Raw genomic sequence first — 13,705 nt, forward strand, 5'->3', positions numbered from 1 at the left:
CATCTCATAAATTAATTTCTTGCATACCCATATCAAATAAAAACTTAAAAAACCCTAAACTAATAAAACTTACAAGAAAAAAGAGAAAGAGAGAAAACAAAAAAAAACACATATTTCCTTACTTTCATCTAATAAGAAAAAAGATAAAATTTTTACCTGATTTTAGTTTGAGATATGAGAAAATACAAAAAAATGAGAGTGAGAGGCGATGAGATGCAAAGAGTTTAGAAAAACCCCACGAATGGCTGTGTAGAAACCCCACCCCCACGAACGGCTGTGTAGAGGAAGAAAGGAAAGGGTGTAAAAAAAACTTTTTGTGTAATTTTTAATTTTATCAAGGGTATTTTTATCCCAAGGTGGCTAATTTTTTTTAAAAAAAAAATTTTTGCTATTTTTCTAAAATGAAGTTGTAAGGTGGCTATTTATGGAAAAAAACTCATACTATAAAACCTGAAGTAGAAAATCTAATGGGTCAACTCAATCTCGAGCCCATATAACACAATTCATTGGGTTGTTAGATATATGAGTCCAAAATATTTTATATATATATATATATATATAATTGTGCTTTTTATTTCTAAAAGTTATTTTTTTCTTTTGTATGTTCAGGATTTACTATTAGATTATTGATAAATTTGAATACTATTTATTTTCTATGAACTTTTTGTTCTTTTATTGTTTTATTAGATTAGTAAGGTCTCGTAAAAGGAGCATCCTAATATAAGCCCCTGCAGGACACATCCCGATAAAATTGGAACATATATAGGAAAAAAATATATATTATACGAAGAAAAAGCAAATAGCAATTTGTAAAAGTAAGACAAAGAATAATTAAATTTGAACATTCAAATGACGTTGAAAAAGTAGTATTTCTTTTTCATTTATCCTCATTTCCTTTCTCACATACTTTTTTCTTCAAATACTCAAAGGAAGAGCTGAGAAAAAGAAAATAGTACATAGTTACTAGACTTTTTTTTTTTTTTTTGTGGGTAAATTACATAGTTACTTTACTTTGTGTTGAATACTTTAATTTTATTTATTTATTTATTTATTTATTTCTTAAAGAAAAAGAAAGTCCTCTTGAGTTTAAAAAAGTTATATATTAAGGATTTTATAAAAAGAGACCCACAGGATAGCCAACATTTAATCCGACCAGCAGCGCATCTGATGCGCAGCATTAGCGGATTTTGCCGATCAAACCCAACGATTCTTCCCTACGAATAAAACCATCCGAAGATCTTTTGCACACGTAAATCTCCACCATTCAGATTCTAAAGTTTCACAGTGGGTCCCAATCAAAATATATAGTCCCAGTTATCAAAACCAGTTTACAAAAATGAGTCAAAGGTCCCTACGCTAGTAGCACTATACCTAACCACAGCAAAAAGAAATCGAGAGAGACTGAGAGAGTGGTACACGAAAACCGAGTCACGCGTTAATTGAAACATTGATGAAGCACAGCTGTTACCCAATCTTTCTCTCCACCGCCATGTGAAGTCTGTCCCCTCTCTCTCTCTCTCTCTCTCTCTTCCAAACCTCTCCAAATCCAAGCATAGAGTCCCAAACCCCTTGCTCTCGCTTTGCCCAGTTCTCTGTCTTTCTTCATCGTTAATGGCTTCTCTGAGTGTTCCTAAGCTTCTAGCACTCTTCTCTTTTGTAATATTACTGGGTTTGTGTTCATTCTCTGATGCTCAGCTCGATGATACGAGCTTGAAGCTGATGAGCGACGCATTGGAATGGCCAACCACAATGTCATTCTACGACGAGCTTGACGAAGGCGATGAGGAGGAAGAAGACGTAGACGGTGCGTTTGGACGTAGATCTCTCTTCTGGAGGAGAATGAGGTACTACATTTCTTATGGTGCGCTTTCAGCCAATAGAATCCCATGCCCACCTCGTTCTGGTAGGTCTTACTACACCCATAACTGTTTCAAAGCCAGAGGACCTGTTCATCCTTACACCAGAGGTTGCTCTCGGATCACACGTTGCAGGAGGTGAATATAATATTATGCAATATGATCGAAGTTGTTTATTTGGGTTTTAATTTGTTTAATTAATCTTGTTTTGTTGGGTTGGAAATTGGGAATGTATAAGAATGTTGGGAGATCTAAGAATGTGGAACTGATTTTTTCTTTTTTTTTCCTTTTTTCCTTTTTTTTTTTCTTTTTGGGGTATATTAGTGTGTTTGAGTGTGTCATAGACTCATAGCTACGCATCAATTCGTTGCTGGCTTAATTTTAATGGTGTATTGTTATTGTTGGCACTATTATTTCTATGCGAAAGAGACATTATGTTCATGATGATTTTTATATATGCTGATGGGGAAAGATTAAAATCTTGCTTAGTATTTACATTTTTGATTACTTGTCTTTTCCATACATTTTCTTTTAACCTTTTGTTTGTTTAGCTTTGACTGGCAAGTCGAATGGATTAACAAACAACTAATGCATTGGTATTTTATATATTTCGTTGACCAAAATCCTTATGAACAAAATCCAATGAAAATGGTTCGTAGTAAAGAGTAAAAATGCAGAGAAAAAATTGAGAACATGCATTTCGTTGCCTGTGCTAGTTTGAAGTGGGCTTAAACCATCCCATCCACCGTCCAACAACATAATAAATTTTTGTCCACTGTCCACGTTAAGTAGTTGATGTGCATTGAATTATGTTGTGGCTGGAAAAGTAGCTTGTTGTCTCTGGCACCACATTAGCTCTAACTCATAGCCTCATAGCTATCAAGATTTCTCCTTCTTTAGGTGGCATATTTATTAGTTCCAGAATGGCAATTTTGGCATTATAAGCAAATGTTGAAGATTATTAGAGTAAGCAATGGAAATGGTCATGTTTCAGGATGCGTTGCCAAATCTATACAAACAGCTTCGTTAATCTTTTGTGGTGCAATTATGGCAAATTATTAACAAAGACTATAATTTGTGTGGTTCAGGTGGTTTTCTCTCTCTTATTTTTTTATCTTCGAAGAATGGTTTTTTTTCTTTATTTTTAAATTTCTGTAGAGCATGATTGTCCATTGAGCTATAGATTCTCTGTTTTGTCTCAAACACCGTGCGATGATTCCAAGTGTAGTGCTGATCATGATGCATGATATGATTTGCATTATCCCGTTGATTGAGGAGTGCAAGGAACCGCAATTAGCGTGTCCTTTTTGTTATCATATTAAATCTGTCTATATCTGTTTATAAATATTATATTGTATATTTAATATGATTTAGACAATTTGACAAAATGTCCTTTGTTCTGAGTACATTATTTACGTTAGAGTAATACAGCGTGGCTAAAATTGTTTATCGCATAGGGTTTTTGAAGGGCTAATGTCTAAGGGCAAACAGCTCACGTCCTCAGTAATTAGTATATATTCTTGCAAATCCAAAAAGAATTACATATCAAATCTATTTTTAAAAAATAAATTATCAAATAACCAATGATTAAGTATTTTATTTAAAAAAAAATTGCAATGATTAACAAGAGTTGAGGTCCTATAAATTGAATTGACTTCTAATTATTATGTTTTCCCTAGTTGAATCTCCAATCGTTCAGCCACATCTTTAAATATCTTGGAGATTTTTTTATTTTTTTTTAACCTGGCCTTTTTATTTATTTATTCATTTTTCTTATAATTAATCTCCATCGCCGTCCGGCCTCCCATTAGACAGGGGCGGATAATGTAGTTTTGCCGGTTGTTTTACTTTTATCATATTGTCATATGACTTATTTGAATGTTAATTTAAAAGACCAAACACTACCTTAAAATTTTCTTGGTTGGGGGAATGAAAATGCTGTAGTTTTTAATTTTTAGGTGAAAAAATAAGGTAGTGTTTGGTTGGTTTGAGCGTTTCTATCACAAAAAAATAGATGTGGAAAGTGGTTTGCAATAGCGTCTATTTATATGGATATGCCTTCTCATGTCTCGTGCCCTTGTTCGGCTCGTTTTTTATTGTCTACCTACCATTTCTGACGTCTCGTCCATTTGCCTCCTTTTTATTTATTTTTTGAATTCTATGATAATATTTTATTTGATTATTGGTGGTCAATACATTTTTTTTTTTTTAAATGTTAAATTTGATTATGCGGATGATCGGAGTATGTGATTTTTGTGAGATAAAACGTTGCACTTGCATGTATTGTCATTTTTGTTTCACAGTTTTATTATTATTTATTTTTCTTCTTTTGTTTTGAAAGAGATTCTGACTAAGAAACACACAGGCTCGTAAGGAAACAAAAATACACGAGGTAGAGTATTTAGGCTTAATTATCGTCTTCCTGAAGAAGGTCCAAAAAGAGAGGAGGGAAGCTGCTTATGCATTGATGGACTCCTCTATTATAGCATTATCTAGAGGTTCACCCAAACACACCTGAGGCACGACCTTTCAATTATAAGATACTACAAGGTTTACCTTTATCAAAAAATTAACATAAAATGAAGAATACGATAGTAAGATTTTTACAACTCCAAACAAAAGAAAATGCTTTAACGTCCAAATATGAATTCCTAATCTAGATGCCTATTTTTCTTTTGAGGATTCTTTGTTTCTTTGGATAATTTTCTACATTTTGATGATTTGTTTTGAAACTAGCTATTTTTTTTCTTGACCAACTAAATAGAAAGGAATTATAAATTCTTTTAAATAATTCTACAAATATCAAAAAAATTAAAAAATGATAAATGTCATTATATTATGATTAATATTTAATTATGCGTAAAATTTTATTTATCCATATTTAAGATATATAAAAATAAAATTCTAACCCATAAAATAAAAATATATCACTTTCACATTATTTTGATTGAATAATTAGCTCATCTAATATAGGAATGACAATTTGCCCCGAATAATCTACTATGTGCAATGCACCGCCCCTAAAGGAGCATTTTTTTCCCCAAAAATCGACATTGCGATATGGACTCCGGGCAAAAGTTTAAAATCCAAATCGGGAACTAACTAAGATCCGAGAATAAAAATCCCAGTTCGAACCCGGCCTAGTATATATATTTATTTTATTTATTTTTTATAATTTCATTTATATAAAACATCAAGAAGTATAATTATAAATTTAAATCTTAATGTATTTTATTGTATTTTTATTTTGCATTTTAGTCATTTTATTTTTTCAAAAAAAAATTTATATAAATTTTTCAAAAAAAAAATTATATTAATTATTTAAAAAAAAAATAGAAAAAATCATCCTATCCCGTCTTCGATTGAGAGATCCCATCTTCGCCCCATCTCTAAAAAAAAAAAAAAAAAACAAGAGAAACCAGGAACGAGATGGGAATTTTCCTACAGAGATAGATGAAATTTGAAAAACCGGCCTGCCTGCCTCGTTTACAATCCTAATCTAATATTTTTTTTTTTTCTTGTTGCTCCAATAGCCATCATGGGCTCAATCTAGATAAGAGAAAATGAATCTTTGTTATAGTTGCTTGTTGGCCTAATTTAATCCGTCTCGTGTCCTAGACGTATTTTTTCCGAGCATTTTAAAAATAATCAATTAAAATAAAAAATGAATCTGGGCCCAAAGTCTAGTCTTTCAAACCAAGGTAGCCACAATCCACATATTGGACTGGATACAATTCGCGGCAGCAACATTATATCATTGAATGGGGTACTCAGTTCAGTTGGGCATCTGTTTTTTTTTTTTGGTTAATGAAAAATCAGTTGGTCATTAGTTTTGGTGAAAATTGGGAGTCTCCGGAGTATGCACTGTGTCTTATCGATATACTTAGGACTATTATTATTATTATTTATTTATGAATGGCTTATCAATATAGGCTTTGACGAAATGCTTTGGAAACTCACCAACCTACTAACATTTGTAATTTCTATGTTGTTTAATAACATGTTTACATAAATAAACAAACAACATAGTTAGTTTTTAGTTAAAAAATAAATAAATAATATGGTTAGTTTTTAGCTTTTGTTTCTTTATTTATTTTTAACTTAATTGTTTATAATATTTATGTTAAGTGTATATCAATCGTGATTATAATTTGTTAGATATTTTAGACTAACTATCGATATATAAAAAAAAAAAAAAAAACTAAAAAAAAATTCAATCAATGCAATTTGAAGTTGTGTTTAATTTAATATTTATATTTTTTTTGTCTTTCTAAACTAAATCTTAACTTAAATGCTTAATGAACTCTAACTATTACGAATTGATATAAATAAATTACATATAATTAAATAGAGATAAAAAAAAAACAAAAAAAACAAAGTAAAAAACAACTATGTTACTTAAAAGAATAGTAATTGTAGAATATAAGTATATAAACCTAAAAATGTCTACCATGTCCGTGTTAGCTGCCAGCCTCAAGGGTGTTGTTTATGACCGATGGCAAAATATAATACCCAAAAAACTAAAACCTAGTAAGACCATTTTATTGATGGCTTTTTCCTCTTTTTTTCTCTATGCTCTATTTTGGGGTTTTTCATAGTGTGAAATGGCCATTATTTTTTATAATGTCCACGTGAATAAGCAATTGAAATTGAATTTCCGGGAAACTTCAATGCATAACCGAGCATCTGAACCTGGACTTCATGCCAACAGTTTCTTCCTGATTTCTCACCAAACTTGGGCCTCCTCAATATTTTTAACCATGTGGAGGAATAGTCTCATCTTTTCCTCTCTCATTCTATTGCATAGCACAAAAGACAAACTACGACATTTCCATCTCTATCTTCTGATTTTATCATTGTTTGGCCGTGCAAATATAATTTTCAAATAATTAATAAAGAAAAAAAAAATTCTGAGAAAGAGAAGGCCATGATTGGTGGATCAAATCTAGTTGTGTAAACCCCCATTTGATAAATATGTCCACTTATGGATCCATCCCATCCGTATGCGTCCAAAGCTCATTCGGCTTTACACATTCACAGGAGAGCTAGTCACGGTGGCTCAAAATCAAAATGGCTGGCTATTGGGCCCCCACATAAAATCTATGAAATGTAGGTGAGCCCAAGGTCAAGCCCGGGACCCACCCCGTACAAATTATGGTTCTTTGGACGGAGACTAACTTGCGACCCCTGACCGCATTTGGTGCACCGTGCACCACATGCTTGTGCTGTGCGGTGGCTATTATTTTATTATTTATTGTTTTTGATTTTTTATTAATTTTGGGTGGGGAAATTAAATATTAAAATATTAATAAATTGACCTGACCATCTGCAGGGTCGTAACATCTGCTTACACAAACGGTTCGGTGCATCTGGGCTCACGTGGGCTTCATTGTTAATCGACAAATCACAATATCTCGCTTAATGCTTCTCAACTCTCAACCAACAATGACATTTTTGACGCCCACTTCAGATATTTGCCCTCTGCCTGATTTACTTGTGGAACTGTACGCTATTCACTGTACAAAACTAAGCCACAATAATTTAGCTCACTATAGATTTTTTTCTTTCTTTTTTTTTTTTTTTCAGTGTTTTGATATTTTTATATGCATTTTCGATTTGTTATTTTTTTTCAATTTTCTTAGAAACAAAATTAGTATTTGTACTTAAATGAAATGCTAATGATATATATGGTGGGTAACAACTATTTTGAATAACATAGTAGTAGCAACTTTTCACTTAACAAAATCCTATATGTATTCAATGGAAATTCTAACATCCTGTATTTAAAACTATCATGATCTCTCTCATTAGTTTTTAAAATTATTTTAAAATATGTTTAAAGTTTAAGTAGCAATTAGGATCATGACACGAAATCAGATTAAAAATAAATTGTTTAATTAACTCAAAATTAACATGAATAAATTAAATTAATGTATAAAAAATTAAAAATATATTACAATGGAAAAAATAATTAAATTATATAATAATAATAATAACAATATTTTAGTTAAATGGGTTTAAATAGGTTAGTCTGTTTACCACAAATATTAAATAGGTATAATTTATTAACATGAATGGACACATCTTTTGAATAAATTTAAACGAAGTTTTACTTTACTTTTTAAAAATTTTAATATGTTTTTTTTTTTAATTTAAATATGTTGCTAAACTTATATGATACATGATTATATTTTTACATTTTGATTAATAAATAAATTCAAAAAATAATAATAGCTATTTTGAAAATAAACCTATATGGATGTTCTAATGGAAAAACTAAAGCGATACATTCAACGTATTATTATAGATTAATTAGACACAATAAAAAAATACACACAAATACAAATGGATGTGTATCCACCTGTTTAGATTTATATTATATAAAATTTAATGGCTATAGACACAAGTATCTGGTTCTCAACTTTGGAACGAGAGCCCCAAAACAGAGCTTTGAACAGAGAGATTCAAAAAGAAAGGGTGGCGGTGGATTGCGGCTAACAGTCTTTTCTGCACTTAAATTATTACATGATTCTAAGCAGCAACTTTACGTCAACAATATAACGAACCCAGTCAAGTAAATGTAACGCATTCTTTTCATATTGCAACGCCACATGAAATTGACACCGTCCAATTGGAAATATGTTGCATGGCTTAGAAAATCCCTTTAATTAAATAAAAAATCCATCAGCCTTACAAACTTTCATGTGAAAAGGATTATAAGGACAAAAAAATAATCCCATCATGCGTTACGTAAGCTTTTAGTCCCTATTACATGGTTCATATAATATGACATATTTTATTTTATTTTTTGGGTGAAAGGTTCATGTAATATAACATGTTTTTGTGTGACATTGACAATTACATATTGCGTTTTTTCAAGGGTCCCACTTTTTAAAGATTTAATTCTCATAACCCAAAAGGCTGCTACACAATATTTACTTTGCAGGTCCAACACTCCAACTTGAAGGGCTGCTCTTATATTCAATTAACCGAAATAGGTATGGTTTTGGGTGGTGGCACGTGACTGGACGCTTTGGTACCCTGGAAAGTCGGAATCTTAAGTATCTAACTCCACGAAAACGACGCAGCTTTCTTCAAGGGTAGGGAAAATTAAATTTTTTTTATTTTAGATATTTTTATTTTCTTTAGATTTTACAGTATACTTATTAACTGATATATATAAGCCGCAAAAGATTTACATGAAGAAACGTTGGGTCCCAAGGCTGAAAATGCGGTGCCCAACAGGAAATATAGGCAAGTGGCAGATAATATAGTTTTTTTTTTTTTTTTTAATAAAAAAATTATTATTATTATCATTGTTTTTATTTTTTAAAATAGGTAAGAACGTGGTCACATGTGGAAGCAAGTTTGCGGACCAAAAAACATGACCCTCTTCTTGTTCTCTATGTGGTTGAAGTTACATGTCCTGCTGATCTTCTACTGCTATCCTCTAGTCTCAACCACTATCTCTGCCTCTTCATTTTGCTTTGGGCCATTTTTCTTTTTAGCAACTTGCCTCTATTTACTTTCCGACTTGTGTCTTCTGTTTTACTTGTATATATCTTTTATGTGCAATTTTAGGATAATGTTTGGTCATAAAAATACTTTATTCGATTAAAGTTTCTTAATATTTTAAAAAAAGTTTTCTTAATAATTTTTTTAAAGCATAAGATTTTAAGTATATGTTCTAAAATGTTTAATAATTTTTGTTTTTTTTACAAAAATCATCTGATCATTGAATGGATACATCATATGTTTAACTATGTTTGAATCTTATCTTTAGCTACCCATAATTTCTATCTGATTTTATACTCATTTGATTTATATATATGTATATATATATATATCCATTTAATAGCCAAAATAATATTTGTCAACAATTTTTGTTAAATATTTTGGTTTATAAAACACTCCCTAAAAATGCCGTAGATAAAGGCACTTGAGATACTACAAAATAAATCTATTAAGATTATATCAAGTGCTGGCTATTTTGGAGCAAAATTGATTTTTTGAAATGTTATTCGATATTAAATTTTTACATTATGGAATGAACATGATCATTTTTATGGTAAAACTGGATAATTAAATATTGATACATAACATTTAATATAAATCTGATAAATTAATTTGTTACCTCTAGCATTATTTAAATGATTTAATATGAGGTTGCTAATTGATTATTATTTATAGCTTTCACCAGACAATTTAATTAGGTGATCGCCATCTTATTTTATTAACCTGATACATGTGTTTTTTATTTTTCATTTTGGATTTCAAATGGTCCCTATCAAGATTTGATATGACATTCAGTTAGCTAAATACAGAGAAGGTTGATCTGAAATAAAAAGTTGTGAGATAGATGCATAAAATTGAGTGGCTTATTTTATTTTATTTTATTTTTCACAGCTCAAACAGATGAAGAAACTTTAGGAATATCCAATAATACCCATACTCTATGAGCTGTTTACACCCTGAAAATTTAAGGAAAACATGTGGTTCTGCCAACTTTGGTTATCATTACCTCTTCAAAATAGTAGCAATCTGTGCAATCACAGCATCGGCATATGTTTCATTTTTTTTTGTATTTCGGAAATATTTCAAATGCTTATGGGTCAATTTTTTTTACATTTAATATGAGTCACGCTTTGCCAAATCTCCATATCTATAGATAGTTGCATTGTACTTTTTTTTTTTTTTGTTCTTTTTAGGTTCATATAGCTGCATTAAGCTTCAACATCTTATAAAGGAAAACGAAATTTTAAAAGTAAGTAATTATTTATTTATCAGTAATGCAATAATTATCAGTAATGCAATTACATTTCTTTTTCTCGAAGTAACAAATTAATATAGAGGCTGGCCGTCACCTGCTTTGACAACGAGAGGAAGAAAAAGAAAAAGAAAAAAAAAAAAGGGGAGTGGGGACATAATATTTTGTTGCACTTCCTTTATATATGCACGTTTTGGGAGTGTCCACAAACATTGTAAATAAATAAAATGAATAAGAAGCACCTATAATAAAAAAAAAAAAAAGCACCTAACTAAATTATTGCTTTTTATTTATTTTCAACTTGATGAAATAATGCCTTGTCTACATTGGAAAATCTTATACTCGCATGCATTGTTTACATGAATAAAATAGATTTCCTACTAATGAAATATAAAATATTCTAAAAGCACTTCACGTGATGAATTTTCAATGGTCTTACTTTTTTCTTTTTATTTTGGATAAGAAAAATAAAACAAGTATGGCCAAATACAAACAAATAGAATAATATTTTTATGTTTGCGTTCAGATTTTGATGATTTTATATTACCTAAAGGAGATATCTTTTTACAATTTGACCATTTTGTGTTTCAACGAACTTCCGTTTTACCCAGTCCGCAGAAATATGTAAAGAAATATATATAAAAAATACTTAAAAATAACAAATAAAAAAATAATTTGCGAAAGAAAAAGTATGCTTCCTATTCATTGCTGTATAATAAAATAATAATTATCAGTTGAGCCATAAATTATGAAATCGCACAATTTTGGTAAGGAGATAATATTATAATAGTTGCCATTTAAAAAAGCTTGTGTAATGCTTGATGAGCACTCGATTAAAGTAAGAAAGTTTGCTTGTAAGACTAAGGAATTAAATATAGAAACAAAATACGTAAATCAGTGGCAATTTAGTCTTTTTACATATATAATCTCCAATATTCAATGAGAATCTAAATCCGCGTGGGCATAAGGAAAAATCTTTACAGTAGAAGAAGACCAACCCCCGAAACCATATCAACCACGTTTCAAAGCTGAGGTACGCTAAATTCAGCCAAATTAGGAAACCAGTCTTATGAGCCAAAATATCCTCGACTATCACGTGCTTTAATTATGTCATTTACAAAAAACCCACAATTTTTTTTTTTTAAATATTAATTTCTCCGCAAGTTCTCTATGTGTATATAAAAAGGATTTGGACTCCCAACCTTGTTTCCTTATTTGTGCTTCTTTCTTTTTTCTTCATCACAAAGAAAATTTTCTTGATCTTCAAACAGAGAAAAAAAAAAAAAAAAAAAAAGAAAGAAAATCCCACCCATGGAGTGGGTTCGAGGAGAAGAAATCGGTAGTGGAAGCTTCGCTACAATCAGTTTAGCAGTACCCAGAAAAGCCTCAGCTGAAATTCCTCCATTGATGGCCGTGAAATCTTCGGAAATCTTCAACTCTGCTTCGATCAATAACGAGAAAGAAATACTGGATCAGCTCGCAGATTGCCCGCAAGTGATTCGGTGTTTCGGAGAAAACTACAGCACTGAGAAAGGCGAAGAATTTCATAACTTGATGTTGGAGTATGCTTCCGGAGGCAGCTTGGTTGATCAGCTCAAGAAAAATGGCGGTCGGTTGTCGGAATCGGATATCCGACGATATACGAGGACGATACTCAAAGGTCTTTCGTTTATCCATACGAAAGGTTTTGTTCACTGCGATATAAAGCTTCAGAATATCCTAGTGTTCGAAAACGGCGCGGCTAAGATTGCAGACTTTGGATTGGCGAAGAAAACAGGGGAGAAGAAAACAGAGGTAGAGCTGAGAGGCACTCCTCTGTATATGTCTCCTGAATCTGTAAACGACAATGAGTACGAATCGCCTTCGGATATTTGGGCACTTGGGTGCGCAGTGGTTGAGATGATGACCGGAAAACCGGCTTGGAATTGCGAACCGGGTTCGAATATCTGTGCGCTTTTGATAAGAATTGGAGTTGGAGAAGAATTGCCCCAAGTTCCAGAGGAGTTGTCTGAGGAAGGAAAAGATTTTCTGGGAAGATGTTTTGTGAAAGATCCGAGAAAACGATGGACGGCTGATATGCTTTTGAAACATCCGTTTATCTCCGACGACGACACTGTTTCATTGGAGGAGTTATCTACGTCGCCGAGAAGCCCTTTTGATTTCCCAGAATGGGTTTCGATGCAATCGACGGTGCGATTTTCAAAACTGTCTGAATTTTCACCGGAATCGGAAAATTGGTTCGGAAGGGAATTGGATTCTTACTTTGGTTCGTCGTATTCTTCCTCTTCTTCTTCTACTTGTTTAGAAAATCGGCTCCGGCGGCTTATGTCCGATGAGACACCCTATTGGTTAGTTTCAGACAGTTGGGTCACAGTAAGGTGATCGGAATTTCTATACCTGTGACGCAGAGATTAGTAAGAGAAGTTGGAGTTGATGCAAATTGGAAAGAGAATTCTCATCACATCAGACGGTTGTGAATCACTTGGTTACAATTATTGATGATATTATTGTTTATTTTTATTTTTATTTTTTATTTTTGGGTTGTAAATAGGAGGAGGAGACAGACAGACGATTTTAGCAGTCCGATCTGACTTTAACAAGTTGATTCAACGGTTCCAATTGGCCCCTTTGTTTTGGGTGATGAAATTGTATATAAAACAATTTTTGAATATGAGAAAAAATTGTTCATAGAGTTTTACAAATTATAATTGCTTTTTGGTTTTTTGGTTTTTTTTTTTTTACCATTTTAATTGGAAATTTGGAATCGGTATTTTCTTCTTCTTCCTTGTTTGAAAAATTCCATTCAAGTTTGTAAAGCGTTATCGTGGCGTGCTGAAAACTGACACATATTGACCTCAACGTGGACCTAAAAAGTGGGTGAAAAAAATTGCTTACGAGTTAGTGGCCAACTTGAAGTTAGAACTCAAATTCTCTTGTTATTTCTTTATTTTTTCTGTCTCGGAACTTTTCCTCTTTAAATCCATGAATTTGCTGACTTTTTTTTTTTTTTTTTAATTGTATGATCGGAACAAATTGGTTAACATCCGACCTACTCTTCCAATTTGGTTCTTAACAATAATAA

The 13,705-nt window shown here is 31.6% G+C and overlaps 2 protein-coding genes across 2 annotated transcripts; both read left to right on the forward strand.

Annotated features, from left to right (window-relative positions):
• The first annotated feature begins 1,468 nt into the window (after positions 1–1,468).
• On the forward strand, positions 1,469–2,297 carry LOC107424509 (protein RALF-like 34). The gene has a single exon (XM_016034327.4). The coding sequence runs from the start codon at positions 1,612–1,614 to the stop codon at positions 1,996–1,998; it is 387 nt and encodes a 128-aa protein (XP_015889813.2). The 5' UTR covers positions 1,469–1,611; the 3' UTR covers positions 1,999–2,297.
• A 9,516-nt stretch (positions 2,298–11,813) lies between these two features.
• LOC107424505 (mitogen-activated protein kinase kinase kinase 20) lies at positions 11,814–13,325 on the forward strand. Its single transcript, XM_016034322.4, has one exon. The coding sequence runs from the start codon at positions 11,935–11,937 to the stop codon at positions 13,003–13,005; it is 1,071 nt and encodes a 356-aa protein (XP_015889808.2). The 5' UTR covers positions 11,814–11,934; the 3' UTR covers positions 13,006–13,325.
• The last annotated feature ends 380 nt before the right edge of the window (positions 13,326–13,705 follow it).

This window comes from Ziziphus jujuba, chromosome 7 (genome assembly GCF_031755915.1).
Source record: "Ziziphus jujuba cultivar Dongzao chromosome 7, ASM3175591v1".
NCBI lineage: Eukaryota > Viridiplantae > Streptophyta > Magnoliopsida > Rosales > Rhamnaceae > Ziziphus > Ziziphus jujuba.

Bases quoted from the DNA above. Each gene is read 5' to 3' on its own strand.
- LOC107424509 (XM_016034327.4), top strand. From the start codon at position 1,612: ATGGCTTCTCTGAGTGTTCCTAAGCTTCTAGCACTCTTCTCTTTTGTA.
- LOC107424505 (XM_016034322.4), top strand. From the start codon at position 11,935: ATGGAGTGGGTTCGAGGAGAAGAAATCGGTAGTGGAAGCTTCGCTACA.